This window comes from Globicephala melas, chromosome 10 (genome assembly GCF_963455315.2).
Source record: "Globicephala melas chromosome 10, mGloMel1.2, whole genome shotgun sequence".
NCBI lineage: Eukaryota > Metazoa > Chordata > Mammalia > Artiodactyla > Delphinidae > Globicephala > Globicephala melas.
In genome coordinates, this window is record NC_083323.1 from 47,650,208 (window position 1) to 47,674,216 (window position 24,009).

Here is a 24,009-nt window from a genome sequence, read left to right on the forward strand (position 1 = left end):
CAAAGCCTTTGTCAATACTATAACTAGAAGAGCACTCCCCACCTTTAATTATCTGTGCTACTTATATTATTGAGTATATTTGCACACACAAATTTTGCAAAACATAATTTTGTACACGTTTCTTATCTGAATTATACATACTTTAAGAGTTAAGACCATGTCTCAATCATCTTTATATCTTCCAACTGGTAGAATGCTAGTAGCTACAACATATACAATAATTATGATTTATGTTTAATGAACTTTGAGAATAATTTCTTTGGAAGAGCTTTCAGATATAATTTTTTAAATCTATTTTTAAAATTCTGTATCTGCTCATGTGATTCATTTTAAAACTGATTAATAGTATAAGAACCTAAGAGAACCTTCAGTCCCATAATATTTGCCATCAGTGGCTAAGGGTAGGAACATACACAAAGCAGAAGGCTAGAACTAGAAAAAGTATTTTGGTCTAGTAGTCAGGATACATACATTCTTATTCTAGATTTGCCACTAAGTAACTTTCAACCTAGACATATTTAGCTTGTAAAGGCCACAGCTATTTCATCTATGACACATGAGTTTGGATTAAATGATCTCTAATATTCCCATCATTTATAAAAACAAAAACAAGGTATTTATTTTACAACCACTGAGGTCAAAAGACTGTTTTAAACCGTGATGATAGGAAAGTAGTAGTAAAAGCAACATTCATTGAACTGCAGTTCTAATTCCTAAAAAAAAGGCTGTATTAACAATCACATTAAAATCGCAAGTCAAGCTAGAATACAATAACAGCTCTAATAACCTAAGAAACTGGACACTTCAATTAACTAGGCTTTAGTGTACTATGTTTAGAATAAGGGGGTAAAAATCACAATAAACATTAAGTTTCAGAAAGCATCTTCTATGGCAGGAGTCAGCAAACTGTGCCTCACCACCCATCTATTTTTATAAATAAAGTTTTACTGAACACACCCGTGCCCGTTGTCTATTAGACTTGTTGTCTATGGCCGTTTTTGCCTCACAGCCGTAGAGTTGAGTAGCTGAAACAGATACCATATGGCCTGCAAAGCCCCAAATAGTTACTATCCATCCCCTTACAGAAAAAGTTTGCCCACTCCTATTCTAGGGTTCTATGAAGAAAGCAAAATTAAAAGTAGTTTTCAGGACTTCCCTGGTGGTGCAGTAGTTAAGAATCCGCCTGCCAGTGCAGGGGACACGGGTTCGAGCCCTGGTCCAGGAAGATCCCACATGCTGCAGAGTAACTACGCCCGTGTGCCACAACTACTGAGCCTGCACTCCAGAGCCCGTGAGCCACAACTACTGAAGCCCGCGCACCTAGAGCCTGTGCTCCACAACAAGAGAAGCCACGGCAATGAGAAGCCCGCACATAGCCCCAGCTCACCGCAACTAGAGAAAGGTCTCGCACAGCAGTGAAGACCCAACACAGTCAAAAATAAACAAATAAATTAAAAAAAAGAAAGTTTTCAAAAGTTTAGCTAATGTTCAAAAAAGAAAAACCTAAAAACTCTTAAATACTGTATATTTAAAAAGTATCAGACATGCTTGATCTGGAAAGATCTTAAAATCCCTGTTTTTCTGAATTCCAATTGTGACAATTATTAGTTATGTGATCTTAAACAAGTTATTTGAAACACCCAAGTCTTAGTTTTCCCATCTATAAATGGAGTTTGAGGCTGCTGAGGTGATAAAATATGTTAATTGCCTGGTATAGAGCCTAGAATATAGCCTTAGTTCCCCCAATGTATTAAACCCAAAAGAAAGAAAAGATGGGAGGCAAATGCACTTTCCTTTAACTCCCTTCACAAATTGGTGAATGACAAGACCAAATAATGTGACGTGCTAAAATGAAGGAAAAAAATTAGCCTTACCAAAAGCTTTCACAACTAGGGACTTTGCCTCAAAAACAATAGATCTTTAACAGAGAGGATTTTTAGAAGAGAGCGTAGAATAGGACTAACAAAAAGAAATACCCTCTATACTGCTTTGATAACAAGGCAGTGTCCCAGGTAGAAAGAACAAGGACTTTTAATACCATTTAGCTAGAATTCTGAAACAACTTTAATAGACTGTAAGTTTAAATGGCGCATAGTCGTTGTATTAAAACCATTTGTAAGGAATAAAATTATCCAAACATGAAGTTGGTGAGACATCAAGTTTTATTTAATTGGATTCAATTTTTAGATCACAAATATTTGTTCTCAAGACCCTGTATTTTTTTCATAGCATTTATTCAGTATTTTAATTATTTGTTTGATTGCTGATGACCTATCTCCCAATGAGGGCAGGGATCATAACTACCTTGACCACCACTGTATCTCCAGTGCCAAATGGAACCTGGCATAGAAAAGACACAAATATCTACTGAATGAAGAACTTGCTCTTGGAGGAGCTCACCATGCCATCTAGTGGCCTACATGAGTAACAGCTCTATTAAGTACTAACTCCAGAAGGCACTTCTGCATCCATAAAATCACTGCTTTGGAAGAAAAAAATGTAAAGATAATGAAGAATAATACATAAAAAGAAAATGGTTACTATCACATTTTGTTCAATCCTTTACATCTTCTAGAGAACTATAAAATAATCACTAATATCCAGAATAATCGCCATGAAATGTTGCCATATCACAAATAAAGAGTCCAATTTTAATAACATTTTAAAGACAAATGTATAATGACAAGAAAGAAAACATTCCATTTCTCAAGCATTCTTGTTAGCAAAAACTTCTTTACAAAACCTCCTTCAGTGATATCTCTTAAGAATGTTAATGCTGACTAATACTTTGGAATTTTGTATCAATGATCAAAAAGTACTGACACTTTCCCATCATGCATGCAATAATATACCAATATTTCACAGCCTTATTAAAAAGACCTCCCCTGATGTCTAGACCTACATATGGCAAATGTGGATATCAGGCTATGTTCACTTATTTGCTGAGAGCTGTAATAAGATATATTTACTCTAAATATGCAAAACAAAATTGCTTAGAATCTTAAGATATCTTTGGTGCAGTGGCCCACAAAGGTTCTCCAATATGTAGGGTGACATTAATAACTAACATAGGCACTAATTTTACCAACACACTCCAGTGCAACTCCATTATCTTCCACCCTTCTCCGCAAACCCAGGGTTGGGAGTGGGGAAGATCTATACAGTTTCATTTGAAAGAAAATTTTACCAAGTGTATAGCAGCAATCACATATCATACATGTGCATTCTATCTGGATGCTTATTAGGACTGCCAGAACTAGACTAAAAATAAGAGAGTCCTGTTTTATTTAAAATGAGAGGATTACCGGATTTGATGGAGTCCCTGTCGATTCACTGCTACTGCTTCTTTCACAACATATCTCCCTTATTACACACAGAGCAAGGCTTTCATCAAAGGAAAGGGAAATATTATCAGATTTGTGGCGCTTTCTTTGTCGTTCACCAGGTAATTCATCTGAATTTTCTTCTGAATATGTAAAGAAAAACAAGTTAATTAAATTGCTGTACTATAATGTATTTAGAAATTGAGCTGTCTTAAGTTACCTATCTGTACTAAAATTGTTTCAATGAAATTAAACAGAGAAAAATAGTGAATTACTACTGTTTCAAAAGTCAACACTCTTATTGGATCTGTCCAACTTAGAGTTACAGCAGAACACTACAGTTTTAAAAGCTTTAAAGCTTGTTTCAGAACTTTATCAACTCACAATTAATTTAATCCATCTAGACCTTTTATTAACCAGTCTACAATTTTTCTGTCAAAATCAGAATTTAGGATATAAGATTTCACTTTTTTTCCTGGAAAGAACCAACTGTTTAACTTACTTAGAAGGTATTCCTAATGTTTCAATTTCCTTAGTATCCAGTATTTTCAACAGGAATCAAAACCAGTTAAAACTGGTCCATTTTATTTTATTTATTTTTTGGCCACACGGCATGAGGGATCTTAGTTCTCCAACCAGGGATCGAACCTGCACCCCCTGCAGTGGAAGCACGGAGTCTTAACCAGTGGACGGCCAGGAAGTCCCTGGTCCATTTTATTTTAAATAAGAAATTGTCTCTGACTTAAAGTGAGAATGTTACCAAATCTGTCAGGAACATAAATGAAGAGTCCTACCTTACACCAGACATAAAAATGAATTCCAAGTGGATTAAAATACCAAATACAAGGAACAAAACCATCCAACTGCTTATATAAGAGAATATACCGGGGTGGGAAAGTATGATGTGACACTACAAAGCCCTCAAGAAAAAGACTATCAAGATTAAGTTAGTTACTTAAGGCTTACATGGCAAAATAAAATACTATAAAAAAGAAGCTAAAAGGCAAATGTCAGACTGAAAAAAAATCTGCAACACATAATAAAAAATGATTAATACCCACTTTATATAAAGGCCTCCTACCAACCAAGTAAAAGACAAACTTAATTTAAAAAAGAGTCAAAGATATGAAAGGGCAATGCATAAAACACAAATGACTAATAAACATGAAAAAATGGCTTACCTCTCAGTGATCAAGGAAATGCAAATTGAAATGAGATACCATGTTTCACTCATGAGAATGACAGAAATTAAAATGAGAGACAGTCTCAGAGATTTGGGAGAAAGAACTTTTTATACACTACTGGTAAAAACGCAAAACAGTGTAACATTTTATGGGCAGTTTCTCTATCCTAGACAAATATCTGCATAATCATTTAAGGATTTATGAGCAAGGGTGCTCACTGCAGCCTTATATGTTAAGTATCTAACAGGGTTATGAGATTAAATAAAATATAATCCATATGCCTGAAACAGGTACAACTCACACCTTTGCTCACTCCATTTCCCTCTCTTGATCTTCCTAGTCAGAAGTTATCTCTTCTTGCTCTGAACTCCCAAAACACGCTTATATCCTCTAATTTTGTATTTATCTCTACAAGATCACAAGTTCTTGATATAAGTTCTTAATGTCTGTATTCCCTATAAAAGGTGATCTTGATTGAAAGATGTGGGCTAGAAGGCCAAAACCATGCTGCTGATGTGTATTTTTTAACTCTATTAATAACATTTGGGGCTTTTTTCTGATTATTAAAGTATTGTATTACTCACAGTAGAAATCTTTAAAAAACAGACAAAAATTTAAATGTAAATCATCTATAATATTACCACTGAGATAACTACTAATAACATTTTAGCATAATAATTTTCCAGCTGTCATTTAAAAAATTTACTTCCGTCTAAAAAACATATTTATATCACACTATATGTACAACTTGGGGTTGTTTTCTTTCTTTTTTTTTTTTGGCCGTACCACATGGCTTGCAAGATCTTAGTTCCCCACCCGGGGATCAAAACCAGGCCCCTGCAGTGAAAGCACTGAGTCCTAACCACTGGACTTCCAGGGATTTCCCAGGGGTTGTTTTCTCTTAAACATTCTTTTACATTACTTTTAATGGCTGCAGAATATGGTATCCATAATATAGGTTCATCATAATTGAACCATTCAGTGCACAAATCCAAGCACCTTCTTTCTGTCTGGCACAGTGCGAGGCAGTGGGTATACAAAAATGAAGTCAGCCATCATCCCTACCACCAGAGGAAGTTTACGTTCAAACATCAAGGCAACCAAAATACGATCATTTACAAGCTATAACGAGTGCTATGAAGGAAACAAGCAGGGTGCTAAGGGAAAGAATAATAAGAGGGGATCCACTTTTCCAGGTGGTTAGGGACAGCCTCTCTGAGAAAGTAATAATTAAGCAAAAATAGAAAAATGAGGAGCTGGTCTTACAAGACTGAGGTAGAAGAACTTCTGGCAGAAAAAAACTGTGCAAACAGCCTTACAGCAGGAAAGAATTCTGACTTGTTTGAGGAACCAATCAGTGCAGTTAAAACACAGTGAAGGTGGGGAAAAAAGCCAAAACCCAGATTAAAGGTAGAACAGGGCCTTGTAAGCCAACATAAAAGTGTGGGTTTTATTTGAAGGTCAATGGTAAATAAACAAAGTGGGGAAGTGACACAATCCAATTCACCTTTTATGATCCCTTTTGGTACTGTGATGAAGGACAGAAAGAGCAAGTAACTAGAAACAGAAAATCAGAAGCTGCTGCAGTGGTCTCGGTAAGAGATGACAATGGCCTGGACTAGAGTGATGACATTCTCTAGCATCATATATGTTTTCAACTATGAATAATGCTATAATTAATATCTCTACATATAATCTTTGCATTTCTGATTATATCCTTAGGATAGATTCCTAGAACTGGATTACTGTGATAACGGTAAGAAAGCCAAGCCTTTTTATAATTCATAAAGGTTAACCAATTTACACGAATTGATACACCAACAGTGCATCAGTGCCAACACATAGTTAGCAAGGATAAGTTAAAAAAAAAATCATCTTTCCTAATTTGAAAGACCAGAAAAGACACCTTTTTTGCATTTTTTGTTATCTATAAAGCTAAATCACTAAAATCCACTCCTCATATTTATCAGTCATTTCTATTTACTATGAAAAAAATTTTTTTTACAAGTTGGATTTTTAATATTTTTCTTATTGACTTTTGGAAACTTATAATAAGGATATTAACACTGTCAAATTTAAAGTGAATCTATTTCAGTATGTTGTAATTTTTTTCATTTATCTTCTCAACTCATTTAGTATTCATTTTGGCATAAGGCACAGATATAACTTGATTTTTTTCCCCCCAAATAACCATTTGTTCTACTCCCATGTATTACTCCGCACTTGCTGCCCTTTGCCCTCATGTACAGAACTCTACTCTGGATTTATCTATCCTACTTCACTGATTTGCCAAACTCTTTTTTTTCTACTGAATCATAGTTTTAGTTATCATGACTTTCATCAGGCAACAGCCTCCTCCTGTTCTCTCTGTTAAAAATGCTCTCAGCTATTTTCTTTACCTCGTCCTCATTTCTAAGATGCTATTTCTCTGTTTTTAAACTCACTGGTGTGTTTTATTTATTAGAAACAACAAATACTTTAACTGTTAAGGTGACTAAGAATGATGACTAAAATAGAGTTTATATCCTTGTCCTCTGTTACCACGCACAGCAAAAAGCTGGCTAACTATAAAATCCAGCAGGACACAGTAAAATTGTGCCTGCTGTAGTCAACCAGAAAAATGTTGCTAAGAAAGCAATTTTAAAATCAAATAAATCATATAAAAATAAGAAACTCAAATTCATTCATCTAAACCAAAAAAGCACAATTTCATTAAGCCTAAATGTACTAATTTCAGTAATGAACACTGAAAAGCTGTTTGAAAGTGCCAATTAAATATTCATATATACCTGTCTCACTAACTGCTCTCCTTCTAGATGAGGTAGATGGTCTAGAAACCAAATCTGAAGATGAAGGTTTCTCTTCCTGTAGCTCTTGCACAAGGTCCTAAGCATTCAAGGGAGAAAAAAACAAAAAATAAACCCACAAACTTATAACACGAAGAAGCTAAAAATTCATTGTTTTTAACACTCCAAATTTTCAAGAAACATCATAGTAGAATGAGTTCAAGATTACCTTTTGAACACTCCCACCTTCAAGGTGACACCTGTTTTCACTCACAGATGTGCCTGAATCTGATGGTTCTGACAGAAAATAAAAACAAAGAATCACAAACTAGGAAAGCAAGGGTTATTCAATAGATGTTATCCAGAACAAACTCCTCATACAATTTAACCTTTTAAACAACACTGAACGTGTAGTCTCCAAGTGCCATCCTGTGCTGAATACTAGAGACGTAAATGGATAATTCAATTTTAATATAGAAGATACATAAGAATAGTTATAAAGTACAATAAAATAAGCACACTAAAAGAAGTATTATAAGATAAGTTAATGGAGAAGACGAAGCAATGGTTATTTGGTAGAGATGCGGCAAGGTCTGAGTAACAAGGAATCAGGAGAGGTTTCATAGTAGAATATGTGGAAGTACGACTGGGAAAGGCTATTCCAGACTGAGGAAACACTGTGAAAAAAGCATTCAGAAGTGAACTACCAGTGTTTGTTGCAGGAACTACAGGTACTTCATTACTATGGGAATGTAAGCAGGATCATAAAGGATCCTGCCTGTCTTGCTAAACAGCACAAAGATATCAACAAGCAATATTCCTGCCACCAATCCCAAATCACTGCATCCTCCCCAGCTAATACTTCACATTCCTCCCTAAGGCACTGCTGCAGCCACGCACCATTAAAAAGGTTTAATCTAAGAGATAAAATTGATTTGCTAGTTCACAGCAAGTATTTTACCCAGCGAGCAATAAGGAACCCCTAAATGGTCACTATAAGCAGAAGAGTGACAACTCCCTCTGCCAAAATAGAAGAAAAAGAGAACAGAGGCAGGGAAACCAGTATTAGCAACTGCAATAACATAAATGAAAAGCATTAAAGTCTAAACTAAGACACGGAAAAAAGATCAATTCCAGAGAAATTAAAAAGGTAAAAACCAACAAGAACCTGGTGTCTGACATACAAGGCAAAGGAGAAAGGAGTCAAGAATTCCAAGATTCTACCTTGGGTGGATAAATGGGTGGTATAATTCAAAACTTCAGATGATGAACAGATTTGGATGGGAAGATAAACTGAAAAGTGGATAAAACTTTCAGGTAGGTAGGTTTAGTCTGTATGTAGATGTACAGACTTGGAGCTCAAGTCAAAATTTCAGATGTGGGATATATACCATCACCTAAGATCATAATCAAATACCTTTTACTACTCCCTTGGAAATATTTTCGTCTTAACACTGAAGCCCGGTCTGAGTATTAACATTTTGAAATTATATGCATTATCATAACAGTTTATTTATTTTTTATATTATGGGCAAGGTATTATACTGATTTAAGCTGTCCATATAAATAGGTTATATTTTGTTTTAGTATAAGAGATGTTACAAAACAGATGTAATAAAAAGGAAGCACTAAGTGTGACAAGTTTGAGAACAATGATACAGGAGTTCTGAAGTTAATTATATTAAACTAAAACCTGAAACAAACTCAGAATGGAAATAACATAAGTAATCTACAGGTCACCATCTCATTAGTAAAATCTTCCTAGCAATCAACCAAGATTTAAATGAATGAATGAATACATCAGGGATAATAATACTTCAGAAAACTGAAAATACTACAAGAGATACTACAGTTGTTTATCTGCCTTCATTTGATTTCATAAAGGGCTTTGTAAAACAAAATGTCAAGTCACCAGCCTAATAATTACTTCTATTCTGGGATAAGACAGTGATGTGCTTTTCTGGGTCTTAAATCCTAACTCTGGAAGAATAAGTATTCAATTCAATAAATTTACTAAACGTCGTATTAATAAACACTGTACTGTGTACTGCAGACTGCAAACCTGAAGAGGACACACTTGTGTAAGTAAGTGTAACAAAGTAATATAACAATAAAATCTAGATACGAAATAATGGGAGCACTAAGGAGTGGTCAGTTCGTTCTGGAAAATGAACAAGCTGAGAATAGTTCTTTTTTTTTGCAGTATGCGGGCCTCTCAGTGTTGTGGCCTCTCCCGTTGTGGAGCACAGGCTCTGGACGCGCAGGCCCAGCGGCCATGGCTCATGGGCCTAGCCGCTCTGCAGCACGTGGGATCTTCCTAGACCGGGTCACGAACCCGTGTCCTCTGCATCGGCAGGCGGACTCTCAACCACTGAGCCACCAGGGAAGCCCTGAGAACAGTTCTTAATTATAGACCAAGAATGGACTTCGGGCTTCCCTGGTGGTGCAGTGGTTAAGAACCCACCTGCCAATGCAGGGGACATGGGTTCAAGGCCTGGTTCGGGAAGATCCCACATGCTGCGGAGCAACTGAGCCCGTGCGCCATAACTGCTGAGCCTGCACTCTGGAGTCCACGAGCCACAACTACCGAACCCCGCGCACCTAGAGCCCGTGCTCCACCACAAGAGAAGCCACCACAATGAGAAGGCCATGCACTGCAACGAAGAGTGGTCCGTGCTCGCCGCAACTAGAGAAAGCACGCACGCAGCAAGAAAGACCCAATGCAACCAAAAATAAATAATAAATTAAAAAAAAAAAGAATGGATTTTAAGAAGCCTGTGGTGCAACTACTGAAGTCCGCACACCTAGAGCCCATGCTCCGCAACAAGAGAAGAAACCGCAATGAGAAGCCCGCATGTCGCAACTAGAGAAAGCCCACGTGCAGCAATAAAGATCCAATACAACCAAAAATAAATAAAGTAAAAACAAATAAATTTTTTTAAAAAAGCCTGTGGTGTATTGGAGCCAGCTCCTACCAGCACTCCCAAGCAAACTGTGTTCATCTCTTCCCAACTCCGTGTTTGCGGCTGAAAATGGTCATGCTGAGCGTATTTATATTATGGAAACCAGTAACCACAAATCAAGGCTCTTCCCCTGGAGAGTGGATTGATAAACATTTACCGGCCTATCACTGTGTATGTTTAGGTGTATCGTTATGGAATAAGAACCTAGCACTTTCATCAGATTATCAACAGGATATGGAACCCAAAAATAGCCAGTTAAGAACTACAAGTCTAAAGGAAGGGAAGTAAAATGGCACTCACCTGAACAAACTGGTAAACAAAGTTTTGTCTATTATAAAAAACACACAAGACAAGGACCCTTCCATTCAAATGGCCCTACCTAGGTATCTGTATTACTTCCCTAAGCCTTTGAATACGTTTCAAGGTTTGCTCCTATCGCTACTATGCAGAAGATTTTGAAATTATCTACCTTTCAAAGCAAATTCTAACCTGATATCCCAAGGCTTAAATTTATGTAACAGGATATTTAAATATCCACTGCAAATAAATGTGCATAAGAAACTTAGTATTATGTTGTTTTAGCTCATATGTATTTCTTCCTGTTAAATTTATCATACCCTTACTATAATTAAATATACAATGAGAGCAACTTTTAAAGCAAATCACAATTATAAGATGTCTGCACATCCACAGAATGTCTTTAATATATTTTTACAGTACATGCTTATGGAATTCAAAATGAACTTACCCTGCTGATTGACTATCACCAAGTTTCTATAAATCATTGTATATATTTTCCTTGTAGAGAGAAAAAAAACATGTACATTTTAAAATAAAAATGTATTTAACTAGACTTAACAAGACTTTTAAATGCATATTAGTATAAACTATCATGCTACAACCCAAAGTTTAAATCACTACATTCAAGTACTGGTAAGCTTCTAGACACTAAAAACCACCATAGTAATTATTTGCACAATGATTACACGCAGCCACGTTTAATAATCACTAAAGTCTCCCTAGTGCAAAGATTTCACATCTCCATTTCCTGAAACATGCCTTGTTGAGACTTTAGCAAAAGTCCCCAGAGAACTGGTGCGAACACACGAGGCAGGTTAACATACGTATTTTCAAACAGAAAAGAATTTATCTAGCTCCGGGCACAGACGAAGACTGCCTAAAAAAATAGCAGGTTATGCAAAACCCATTATATAGGAACTTCATTATAGTTTTTTTTTTTTTTTCCGGTATGCAGGCCTCTCACTGCTGTGGCCTCTCCCGCCGCGGAGCACTGGACGCGCAGGCTCAGCGGCCATGGTTCATGGGCCCAGCTGCTCCGCGGCGTGTGGGATCCTCCCGGACCAGGGCACGAACCCGTGTCCGCTGCATCGGCAGGCAGACTCAAAACCACTGCGCCACCAGGGAAGCCCTCATTATAGTTTTGACTTTTATCAACCTTAGACCAATCATCTAATGGATTTTCTTTCTTGATCTGAAAATTTATTAAAAGATAGAGCAGTATACGGTCATTTAATACAGCCTGAGTACCAGTCACTGTTCTGGAAATCGGGGAAAACAAAGAATGAAATAAAAACAAATCTCTGCCCTCCTGGAGCATAAGGAAACAATTCACTTATGCCAATACTCAGTGAAGTCATGGTACATTTTTCATCAACTAATGACTTTAGAGAACATTTATTGGTCACAAGATATCATTTCTAAGTCTCAAGGTTAAGGGGAAAGTGCCAATCCCAACTAATTTTTTTCATCCTTGGGACTGATGATACAGCTCCTTAAACTCACAAAAAAATCAATATTCCTACTCGTATCTTTTCCCCAAGTCAGTAGTTTCCCCAGTGTTTAACCTCTCAACACATTAGAATTCAAGTCAAAGATAATTTTAAATTTGTGCTTTCCGTATCAGAAATTACAGCTCCAAACATTATCAAGATTCAATACTCAGATGGTGCAAAATTATCAATATAGTTATTTCTTAAACTTATAAAATTAGAGCTTATATCCCAAGGCCAAATATAAAATAACATAAATATTAAACAGATATCGTCTGTCAATGGAAAGAAGCTTGTATGTTAATTTAAAAGCAGGATGAAATTAAATATAGTATGTTCACAACAGGGTTAAAACACATCTGTGCATAATACATTGTAAAAATGACAAGTAAAAATACCTTTCAATGACAAATTACAGTCTTTTTTCCCCCTATCATTAGCTTTCTGTCTTTTCTTAATATTCAATAATGAACATATACATATAATAATGAAGTTATTTTAAAGTTATAAATATCCCACTTAATTATCTTTTTAGCTATAATATTATTGAGCATTAAACACTAGTAGAATCTAGGTAAATGTTTCAGGTGAAAAGTATTCTTCTCATTAAGATACACTGCAAAGAGACTAACAAAAATGAAACAAGGAATTCCAAATGTAAAGTAAGAATGACTGAAAAAAAAAAAGTCTGGAAAAAAAGTTCTCGGCAGAGTAATTCTAGAAATGCTATCTGGGTTAAATTCAGTTGATTAAGTGCCATAATGGTATATGACAAAGAAAAAGATCTTCAAAGTAACTAGGGCTCAAATTTAAGCAATTACCACAGGGTATCATAAAGACTGTCTTTGGAAGTGACTGCAATAATAATATTTTTTTAATATGTAGTTACTGTAGCTAATATTTAAATGCTTTCCATGCTGTAGCTAATATTTAAATGCTTACACATTGCCTCTTTATAACCTCCACATAAGGTATTTACATTGTTCCTACTTCATATTCAGGGGAAACTTAAGGCTTAAAGAGGGTAAGTCAATTTACCTAGTCTGACAGCTAGTAAATGACTAGGCTGGGTCTCAGACCCAGGCTTGTAAGATTCCAGAACTCAGGTTCTCAAGTAACATGCTATTTTACTAAGAAATTAAATTTCAGCATCTTTTATATATAATAACAATTTTCTCTGCCAAAAGGGAGTGAGGATGGAGGTGAACTGAAATGTTTGCCCAGCTGGCATTTTACAGTAGACTAAAGAACTTACCTGTGCTCTTTCACAGAGAAGCTTGGCACTCCAAACAAATCCCCTAGAAGATCATTTGAACAATACACAATATGCTGTTGTTTCTCATCATATAATCGTTTAGTCATAATATACTGGCCAAGATAAAATATAACCTGAAATAGAAATATGATTTCTGAGCATTAAAGAAAATTAAATGTTTGTTTCAAATACATTCAATAACATCTCATTTATCTGAAGAGGGTTAAACAACCAGCAACCACATCAATAACCATCTAAATAACAACCATTCTGTACTCCTAAATAAAAAAATAAAGCTGATTTTATATCTTTTTCTTTTAATTTGACTAAAGTAGAGACACTGCTTCTGATTTACTTAAACTTTAAAATGTGTCTTCTCTTTATTTGGCAGACTTTAACTTTGCCCAAATATCTAGGTACTACTTATTAGGAAGAAAGGAAAAGGCAGCAAAATGCAAAACCACTGATCACAATGAAAAGTTGCAGAATCAAAAACATCAACTAAAATATAGCAGTGACCTGGAGTCATTTAGTCCTGCACACCATATACCTCAACAACCTCTGAGGTCATCACAGATGAGAAGACAATGACGAATTACATCTACAGAAGAGTTTGGGAGAATTCAGTGAATGAAATAAACCCTTAAAGATATCATTATAATCTACACAATAAATAATCAAAATAATGACCCTGAATCATGCACATACAGTTAAATTATATTTTGTGTGCTCCATTAAAACAAAGTAGGCAATACATTTTTAAGACATCCACATACAAACCTATTAACAACCACCTAAACACATATGGTGTTTTACAGTTTACAATGTACTTTTACAAGTACTGTCTCCTTCTGATATTTCATAGAATTGTTATCAGCATATGAGAAATAAGAAACTGACCCGATCTTCTGACTTCTAGCCCAGTGTGCTTTCTACTACCCCATACTAGCTTTCATTACTCTCCCACATACCACAGAACAAAGATTTTACAACTGAACACTGTGTCAGACAATATATACATCACTGTTACACGGTTTAATATTAGCATTCTAAGTCTTTATGATGACCTTGATCAATTTTCTCCTTATTTCTACCTACTACTAGTCATACGTTTTTGTTTCCTTAACTGGTTATATAATGATAATATAAGGTTAAACCCAAGTTAACATCCCAAAAACACCATTTACCTTGACACTTCCCTGCAAGCTCCGTCTATAGACTTAAATGGCTAAGCAGGCTTCAGACTTAAAGGAATATTCCTATGTGACCATGGATGGAAGAGATGGTAGACAGTGGAAAGGAAGAAGGAGAAGAACCTAGACTCTTTCTACCAAACGTCCCATAAGGAAACTTCTGAATGTGGCTAAAAAGGAAAAGGGTCTGGAATCTTTTCTTGCCCACTATGCTGATGTAAGTAAGGTCCTTCAGTGTTTTAAGTAATCTGAGCCCCATAAACTAAGTGTGAGAGATGGGGAAGAGGCACATTTCATTCACATCGAAATTTTCCCTAAGATGGCCCATCTCTCAATGAAGAACATGCTTCTGTGCACAAATTTAAAGCCAGAGAACAATACATTGAAATGTATCCATTAAATAGAACATATGTTCACAAATCAGCTCACCTCTATCCCAGAAAGATCAGTATACTGTACTCATGTACCTCTAGTGCAGAAGTTCTTAACCTGGGATCCATGAATGCCCAATAAGTCCTTGGATAGAATTCAGGGGGTCCATTAATTTGGATGGGAAAAAAATGTTTGTCTGTATTTTCACTAATTTTTAACTGAAATTTAGCTTGCCCTTCAATTATGAACATAGGCAACAAATCACAAAGTATTAACAATAACTGTGATTTTGTCACCAATAAAATCACAAGCATTTTTCATATCATACATACTATGCTTGATGTAAACATCTCAAAATATCAGTTATGCTCCTCACTACTTCCAAATTACATTTATTAGATCTGCTGCTAAATCTTAAGACTTTACCAGTGCGTCAAGTGGGTTCACAGCACAAAATGGCTAAGAACCCCTAAAGAGCTTCCCTTTGTCTGAGTTCCGGGCTGACAAATGAAATTCGAGTATAAACTGAATTTTCAGCTTCAAATTATAGTCCAAATGACCACAATACTTAACATTCCTGCTTACTGAAAATCCCTCCATATGACCAATTTCTCCCCACGGCTATACGTAACTAGTAAGACATTAAGTTATCTTTTTAACTTAGTTCAGCTTACCTCTTTCATAGTATAGGTGTCCTTCTGTGCACCAACAGACTTCAACAACTTCAAAAGCAATGGCTTTGGTCTAACCTATAAAGAACACAGAGTTGCTATTATACTTCCAAATTATTCCGGAACTATAAGCCTGCAGAAAACTCATCCATAAAGAATTTCAATAAAGGTAGCAAACACAATGTTATCTCACAACATTAGAGACCTCAAAAACTAAGTCATAATGTTTTCACTAAATGTAATAAACTATGTAAACTGAATACCACAGACTGTGTTTGGGAAGAAAATGCTGGGATATAATTATTATGCAAATAATCACAGAACCCTCAAGTATCATCAGTTGCCATCAAAAACAGTACCCATGCCAGGGCAGTGAAAATTATTCTTTTTCCTCCAGCTATTTCTATCATCTGCTTATTACCTTACAAACTCAACGGTAAATGGAATACCCCAATGAGCTTACTATAAACTAAATTACAAAATACGAGAGAAAAGAGTAAATCTTTATGGTGGGTCCTTTTACCAATCTTTTCTTTCTACAGATTAGGTTCCTGAACGCTGGCGAACTTTAACCCAAGCTGACAAGGATAATTAAGAACAGATCTGGAGACTAAGACTCACATCCCTCAACTGCAAGCCAGCATTTTCTTCCTACTATAATATCATGCTGCCTTTTAGTTGGTCTACATTCCAAATATCTACTTGACAAACATTTATTGAGCTTCTGCCATGCACCAGACAGCACTGGATATTGCACACACACACAAATGACAAATAAGACATATGACCTGTATTGAAGGAGCCAGCCAACTAGATCAGGGTTTAATGTTTTTCTTTAAAGAGCCAGACAGTAAACAGTTTATAGCTTTTCTCGCCAGATAGTATGACTCAGAAGCATAAATTATATGTAAACCAATGGATGTGGCTCCATTTCGGTAAAACTTTATTCACAAAAGTAGGCAGCAGGCCAAATTTGGCCCATAGGCTGTAGTTTGCCTGCCTCTGACCTAGAGGCTTTCCAAGTTGTACTGAGAAAATATCTGGCAAGGGGGCAGGGATGTAATGTGTTTATGCTCTTTCTCCCTATCTGTTGCCGTATCAAAATCTTCAAAACTCAAGTATCTTTACAGCTACACAGCCACCCCTATACAGACTGGTGCCTCTGCACTCCCTTCAATATACTCCCATCCTGTCTAACTTTGAAATCTGACAGCAACCCAGTTCGGGATCTAACCCTCAGAACAAGATTTAAGAAAACTGCCTATTTCCAGCTAATCAACATAATATTATTTAATAACTGAAAGTTTTAAAATATACAATAAATGTAGTATTGAATCATTAATTGTTCTGATCATATGTTTTTTCCTATGTGCTTACATATACGCTTTACTTTCAGGCTATTTAAAGAATGAATTATCCCAGAAAACATAAAAAGTTACTTTTTTTCCTTCTAAAATTTTATATATACTATATTAACTTCAAACTACATAAAACAACCCAAAGTCAAAGTCTCCAATGGAAAGCCATCAGCTTTTCATTAAGACTTAAAAGACATGCATTAATAAGAAAACTACTATAAAAGACAATATCATTATTAATCTTACATTTAAGAACAGAAAGATAAATTCTAGATGTAAAAATAAAAAATGCTAGAAGAAAATACAGCAGTTTATCTGTATAATCTTGGGATGGGAGAGTTCTTCCAAAACATCATATGAAATTCAAAAGCTAGCAAAAGTCAAATTTTACTTTATAAAAATGTTCTCAATGAGAAAAAGAACAAATAAGCAAACTTAATTTTTAACATTTGTAAATGATAAAAATTAAATACACTTGAAACACAGAGAACTATTACAAATTATTAAGAAAAATACAATAAGCCTAGAAGTGTATAGATAAGACCAAGCAAACCCCAAAAGAAACAAATGATTTAACCAATGATGTGATGCCCAACCTCACCAAAGATTAGGGAAATACAGACTTACACAATAATATAATACCTTTTGCCAAAAAAGGGCAAAATAACAGTGATAACATTCAGTTTTGACAGAGAGGAAAACTATTACACATAACACTTGTGTTAGGATACATATGCAAAGCAGCACCATCTGTAATACTCAAAAACTAAAGGCAATTTTAGAAAACCTATCAGTAAAGGCATAAATTTCTTAAATGGTACACTAATGCTGTGGATTACCATGCAGCTGTTAAAAAAGAATTCTGTAGGTTTTATTGATTGACATAAATGCTATTTGCTTAACATCTCTAGTATAATCCTATTTTAGTAAAACAAACTGAACCGCGACAGATTAAAACTCACATGTGCATATATATATGTGGGTATGCACATAGATAAAGATCTAAAAAGGAGGTATGACAGATATGGTCAAAACAGAAGACTGGAATTTTCAGCTTTTACTTTATACTTTTCTGTAATGCCTAACATCTTTACAACAAGCATGAATTATTTCTGACTTCTACAAAAGTTAAATACTGACAGGTCAAAACAGAAAAAAAACAAAACAGTCACATAATAAACATAACTTCAGCATCCATACTTAAGAAGATAATGAAACTGACTTTTAATTCAGTGTGGTAAAAAGCTAAGAAAATAAATATTGATTCTTACAGGTAACTTTTGCTCCACAGTCATGCCTGAGTGGCAGGAATTTAAGCTATGTACTACAACTTCACTTAAAGAGCCATGCTATAACTGGGGTCTGTGAAATCTAGTTGATCACCTCATAAAACAAATTTTTGCCAAAGTTACACTGGAGACAAAAATACCAACCAGGGTCTCTTGTTCCGAAGCTGGAATCTGTGAGGTGCTTACAGCACCATCAGTAGACACAGACATGTTGGTATTGCACATTTGCCTACGAGTACGAAAAGAAAACACACGATAAAAACTTGAAATACTGAAATACCTGTTAAAAAAAAGACAAATCATATAGAAATAAGATAAATAATGCTTTTATTAGCAAGTGGGTCCTTACCTACATCAGCAGAAAATGCTACAGGTCGGTGACCACAGGTTCTCTCTCTCAAACAGCCAGTGAATACAGCTGGGAAAAAGCATGGTTTAAATAGCCCCAGCTGGAGACAAGTCAGGGCTTAGCTCCTTCTACTACCGACGCGGAACGTGTCCGAACTTGACCAGCCCCACAGGAAAAGCTGAGTCAACCTGCCCCCAGAACCAGCCCAATCTCGCCCAGACGTAGCGCCCGGCAGATACTAGCTACCGAACAGGCACCTGTCATTATTCTAACACCCACCCCCGCCCCCGGCAGCCGCCCCCCCGCGCACTTGACCTTTACCCCCGTGCCCGCGGAACCCCCTCCCAAACCCCCACCCGCTGGGAGCGCGGCCCCGAAAACCCGCCCTCCTCCCGAGTGGCGACAACCTCGCCTCCTTCCAACAAAACCTCCACAGACCCACATGCCCGGCGCCCCCCACCACGAAATGCACAAAGGCTGCGCGCGGGGCACAGGCTGGGGGTGAGAGCGACCGGGGAGACCCAAGTCACAAAGCGAACCCAGAACTGCCCACGCGCTTCCAGGCCGATACCTGCTGCTCACTAATTGGGGTTTGCCGCGCCTGGAGTCGGCGGGGTGGGTGAGGGAGCCGTACCTCGAGGCTTCCTAGTTCCCGTCACGGGGCGCGCGGAAGCCCGACGCCTTGGGCCTCGGCGACCATTCCACTCGCCGGGCCCAGGCCGCCGGGGCGCTCGAACTCACTAGGTCCGAAGGAGAAGGAGGCTCCTAGCGGCAAAAGCGGCAGGACCTCGGTCAGAGGGGTAAGAGCTACCCCTCAGGCTAGGCTTCTTGCTCCATTTTCCTTCCAGTCACACCAGGCCGCACAGGCCCCCAAAGGTGCCGAGCTGGCCGAGGTACGGCGGATGCACGCCCCCTGCCGTCCGAGCGCAGCGCGCCGGAAGCCGCGGCCCATCCGGGCTTTTGGGCGAGCAAGCCCCGCCGCCCCCGCCCATTGGGGGCGGGGCTGGGCCCAACAGCCTCGGTGAAGGGGGAGGTCCAGGAACCCGGCAAGCGTCCTCGGCCGGTGGGGAGGGGCCGCCGGGCGCGCACGACCCGCCGGAGTCTGTATCGCTTTTTCACGGTTGGAGTTGATCCCTGGTTCTTCCCGCCGCCGCCTGGTTTGGGGCGCCAAGCTTGGGACTTCTTTGAACCTTGGCGCTATTTTTGTATTTCTGTGTTTGCACCTCCCTACCGCAATGGAAACTCAGGCAAATACGCATCTAAGTGCCGCTACCAAAAAAGAAACCACAATTAACAGCTGTGCGATATATTAAGCCCGCACCGCCAACAGCTGGAGTTGTTTTTTTTTAAGTATGATTAAAAATAGCACAGTATGGGCTTGTTCAGGGATGCATAGAGTATTCTAGTTGGAGGAATAAAAGGCCGGTGGTTACCGTTAGAGATGGGTGAGGTAAAGAACGGTTACTCTTAACTTTATGCTTTTAGAGTGTTTGGGTTTCTTTTGTTTATATGATGAATGTATTCATTACCGTTAAAAATATCTGTTTCTATATTAGGCATTCAGTACTGAAAGACTCACCTACTTGCCCCTTTTGGCACATAGGCATGGCAGTCTCAAAAATGAGCCAGGACATGAGAATTGAGTTGGCTCACCCCAAAAAGCACAGTCATCGCAAAAACAGCTTCTTCTTTGGCAAGGAAGTGACTAGTTCCTTGTGAACGGAGAACTTTTTGATAAAGTTATATCTTTCCTTTCTCCCACACCCTAGTCTACTAGAAAGCAATCTTCCTTAAACATAGTGGTCGCTCAATTAATTTAATTACTAACATTATCTTCAGGGATTTGATTTGGCTTTTTAAAAAAATCTCCTCTTTGTCAAATCAAATATAGTGAGGTTTCTGGTTGTAAAAGCGTGTGCTTGACACAGGATAAAAGAAAATCTCAAGAGATGGAGAAAATAGCATAAAAAGGTAAATGAAACAAGTTGGCATTTGTTAATGCCAAGTGAAGGAACAGCTATGTCCTACAAGAGTTCAAAGACAGGATTGCTCAGTGAATACCCAGGCGGTTCACAAAGACCTCAGAGACGTTTAGATATATCTTGTGCCTTGAAGGATGGTAAGACTTAAGACAGAGAATATTCCAGGCACAAGAAAAATATTCTCCAGAAAGTCCAGAAGTGAAAATGTTGTTTTGTTTCTGTTTGTTTGTTTTTTTTTTTTGCCATGCCTCGCAGCACGTGGGATCTCAGTTCCCCGACCTTGGATTGAACCTGCGCCCCCTGCAGTGGAAGCATGGATTCTTAACCACTGGACTGTCAGGGAAGTCCTCAGAAGTGAAAATGTAAAGGACCATTTGAGAAACAATAAGTTTGACTTACAACCAAGGAAAAGAAAAACCAGGAAAAAGAAAAAATTTTCAGAATTTGGAGGTTCCTTAAATGTCAAGCAAAGGAATTTGGGCTTTGGACAGGGTAGGCAATGGACAGAGGGGAAGAATGTAAACAAGTGAGTTGCTTCAAACTGTTTTTAACTTTTTAACAGCACCACCATGACCAAATTCATGAATAGGCTGGCCAGCCTCCTCTGGACCAACTTTCCCCTTTCTCTTTGGCCCTGTGTTCTGAAAAAATCCTCCTGGCAGAATTAGTAGAGGAGAAACAAAAGGGCAGAACTGATAGGATTAGTCTTTTTCTTCCAATGGAACCAAAAAAGAAGGGCAGAAATGAAGTGATAGGATTTGGAGTGTTGGGGGAAGAGATGAATGAGGCAAGGATTCTATCTTTCAAGGAATTGATACTGAAAATTTACCGAGTGTACCAAGCACTCCCCAAGGCCCCTATTGGTGAACAAGATGGTCATATTACCTGCCATCATAGAACCTAGCAGGATGACTCTGAATTTCCACCCAAAGAGAATAATGATATTGCTGACCGAAAGTCTAGAGGAAATGCAGTTGAGGAGTTGTTCGAGTTTTAGATGATGTACCACAGAATGAAGAGTTCAGTGGTAGAAAATGTAGAACTGAAGCTCAGGCTGGAGACAGAGCTATCAAGGTGATGGTTGGCTCCACACTTAAGACCTGATGAGATCCCCAAAGGAGAGAAGAGGCTAGACTGGGATAAGGCAGCAGGAGAACAAACAGCAGAGAATGAGAGGAATGACCAGAAGGCCAACCAACACAGGACCATATGGTGGTGTCTCAAAACCACAGGAGCCAAGTAATGGTACTGAATACTGCAGAAGTCAAAGAAAACGAAGTATGAGAAAACACACTGGATCTGGTCACTCTAAAAACAGTTCCTGTTGTTTGTGACTTTACCGTTATGAAAAGATGCAGACCAGCTGCTGCTGTTGCCCTGCATTCCACTGCCGTCCTATGTCACTCTGCCCTTGCTGTGCTTCCTGGAGGCTTCTCTGGGGGCATCTTCTGCTTAATATTTCGTAGCATTGTTCTTGACACCCTCTTTTGTTCTAAGAGATAGAGATACCTTGAGCATCTTTATGTTCTTGGCACTTAAACTCTGCACAGTAGACTTTTATGCTGGTCCAAGAGCCATTTCATACTTGCATTTATTAATGACAACTGACTAATCTTTAAAGAATGGTAGAAAATAAACAAGATTTATCTCAGAAACAATGTTTAGAATGCTAAAAGTTTTGCAATATTTATGAGACCATCTAAAATTACAGAATTAGTTCAAATTCCTCATGTATTTGCAGACATCTGGAGATAGTGTCATTTAAAAAGCAAAAACCCAAAAGACACAGACCTACTAGAGAATGGACTTGAGGATATGGGGAGGGGGAAGGGTAAGCTGTGACAAAGCGAGAGAGTGGCATGGACATATATACACTACCAAACGTAAAATAAATAGCTAGTGGGAAGCAGCTGCATAGCACAGGGAGATCAGCTCTGTGCTTTGTGACCACCTAGAAGGGTGGGATAGGGAGGCTGGGAGGGAGGGAGACGCAAGAGGGAAGAGATGGGAACATATGTATATGTATAACTGATTCACTTTGTTATAAAGCAGAAACTAACACACCATTGTAAAGCAATTATACTCCAATAAAGATGTAAAGTAAAAAAAAAAAAAAGCAAAAACCTTGCAAATGTGGCTATAAATACAGGGTTTTTATTTCTATTTGGAGAATTAATCAACTAACTTTTTGTTTATTTTGGCACGATTCAAGGATGCAGAAATATTCACAAAACAATTAATATCCAATGTAACCACTGCCTATAATACATATTTGTCATTTCTGCTTTGGATAGATTTAAAAAAGGGAACATAAAAAAAGTTGAAATTCCCCTATTCTCATTCCTAATCCCATTCCCCTCCCTCTCTTGAGACAATCATAATTATCAACTTGATGTTTATCTACTGAGTCCACGTTTTTTTATACATTGACTCTATAAACAGTAAGCACAATAGACCATATATACATACGTATAAAAGGAATTGCTGGCCCATAGGGTATTAATCTTTATGGTAAGTTTCAATATCTAACAGGGAAAGCTGTCCTTATCTTTTTCACTATTGTTTTGGCTCTTCTTGAATGTCACTTTTAGAATCAGTTTGTCTAATTCATAAAAAAGAATCTTACTGGGATTTTGATTCGAATTGCATTGGATTAATAGATTAAATTGACATCTTTTCAGTTTGGATTCTTCCCAAATGAGAACATATCGTATTGTTCCTTTCTTTTCAGGTCTCCATTTTACATCCTTTAATAATGTTTTATCATTTTCTCCCTAGGTCTCTAGTATCTTTGCCTATTTTTTCTGAGGTAATTTATAATTTTTATTGCTATTATAAATTATATCTTTTTTCTGTTTTATTTCTAGTTGGTTATTTTTGACACATGGGACAGTTACTGATTTTTGTATTTTGATCTTAGAGCCAGCAACACTGCTGCATTTTGTTTTATAAATATAACTAGCTTTTCAGTAGATGCTTTTGAATTTTCTATGTAAATAATAATCTCATCTGTAAAAATCATCAATTTGTCTCTTCCTTTCTTATGTATATATATGTGTGTGTGTGTGTATATTTTATATATATATATATATATGTATATATATATATATATATATATATGCAGTTGTTTTTTGTTTTGCCAGGCCGCGTGGCTTGCAGATCTTAGTTCCCCGACCAGGGATCAAACCTGGGCCCTGGACAGTGAAAGCACGGAGTCCTAACCCCTGGACCGCCAGGGAATTCCCTTATTTTCTTGTCTTAAAATCATTATAAAAATTATTACTTCAGGGAATAGTAGCAATGATAGTGGGCATCCTTGTCTTATGCTGGACTTCAATAAAAAATGCTTTTAAAGTTTGATGTTTGCTGTAAGTTTTAGGTAGTTGCCCTTTATTACACTATAAAACTTTCCTTCTATTCACAGGTCTTTTAATTTTTAAAATATATGAATAAGTGTTCAGTTTTATCAAATACTTCTTTATGCATCTGGAGAT

The 24,009-nt window shown here is 37.3% G+C and overlaps 2 protein-coding genes across 6 annotated transcripts in view; one reads left to right on the forward strand and one right to left on the reverse strand.

The window, feature by feature from the left end:
- Positions 1–16,650, forward strand: part of CPM (carboxypeptidase M) — a 134,639-nt gene extending 117,989 nt beyond the window's left edge. The window contains exon 9 of the mRNA XM_060305843.2: positions 16,080–16,650. Coding sequence (XP_060161826.1) covers positions 16,080–16,109 — 30 coding nt within the window. The 3' untranslated portion in view covers positions 16,110–16,650. The remainder of the gene's footprint in view (positions 1–16,079) is intronic.
- The window catches only part of MDM2 (MDM2 proto-oncogene), a 45,450-nt gene extending 25,973 nt beyond the window's left edge, over positions 1–19,477 (reverse strand). For 3 of the 5 annotated variants that reach the window (XR_009565396.2, XR_009565397.2, XM_030866325.3), the window contains exons 1-9: positions 19,168–19,477; positions 18,534–18,602; positions 18,329–18,413; positions 15,541–15,615; positions 13,302–13,435; positions 11,005–11,054; positions 7,523–7,590; positions 7,297–7,393; positions 3,306–3,466 (exon numbers count right to left, since the gene is read on the reverse strand). Coding sequence is in view for 3 of the 5 variants with exons in the window: in XM_030866325.3 (XP_030722185.1) it covers positions 3,306–3,466; positions 7,297–7,393; positions 7,523–7,590; positions 11,005–11,054; positions 13,302–13,435; positions 15,541–15,615; positions 18,329–18,409 (666 nt within the window). In the remaining 2 variants the exon portion in view is untranslated. Of the gene's footprint in view, positions 1–3,305; positions 3,467–7,296; positions 7,394–7,522; positions 7,591–11,004; positions 11,055–13,301; positions 13,436–15,540; positions 15,616–18,328; positions 18,414–18,533; positions 18,603–19,104 lie in introns of all 5 variants that reach the window. The other 2 variants (XM_030866329.3, XM_030866327.3) reach the window with 2 other exon arrangements.
- Between the last annotated feature and the right edge of the window lie 4,532 nt (positions 19,478–24,009).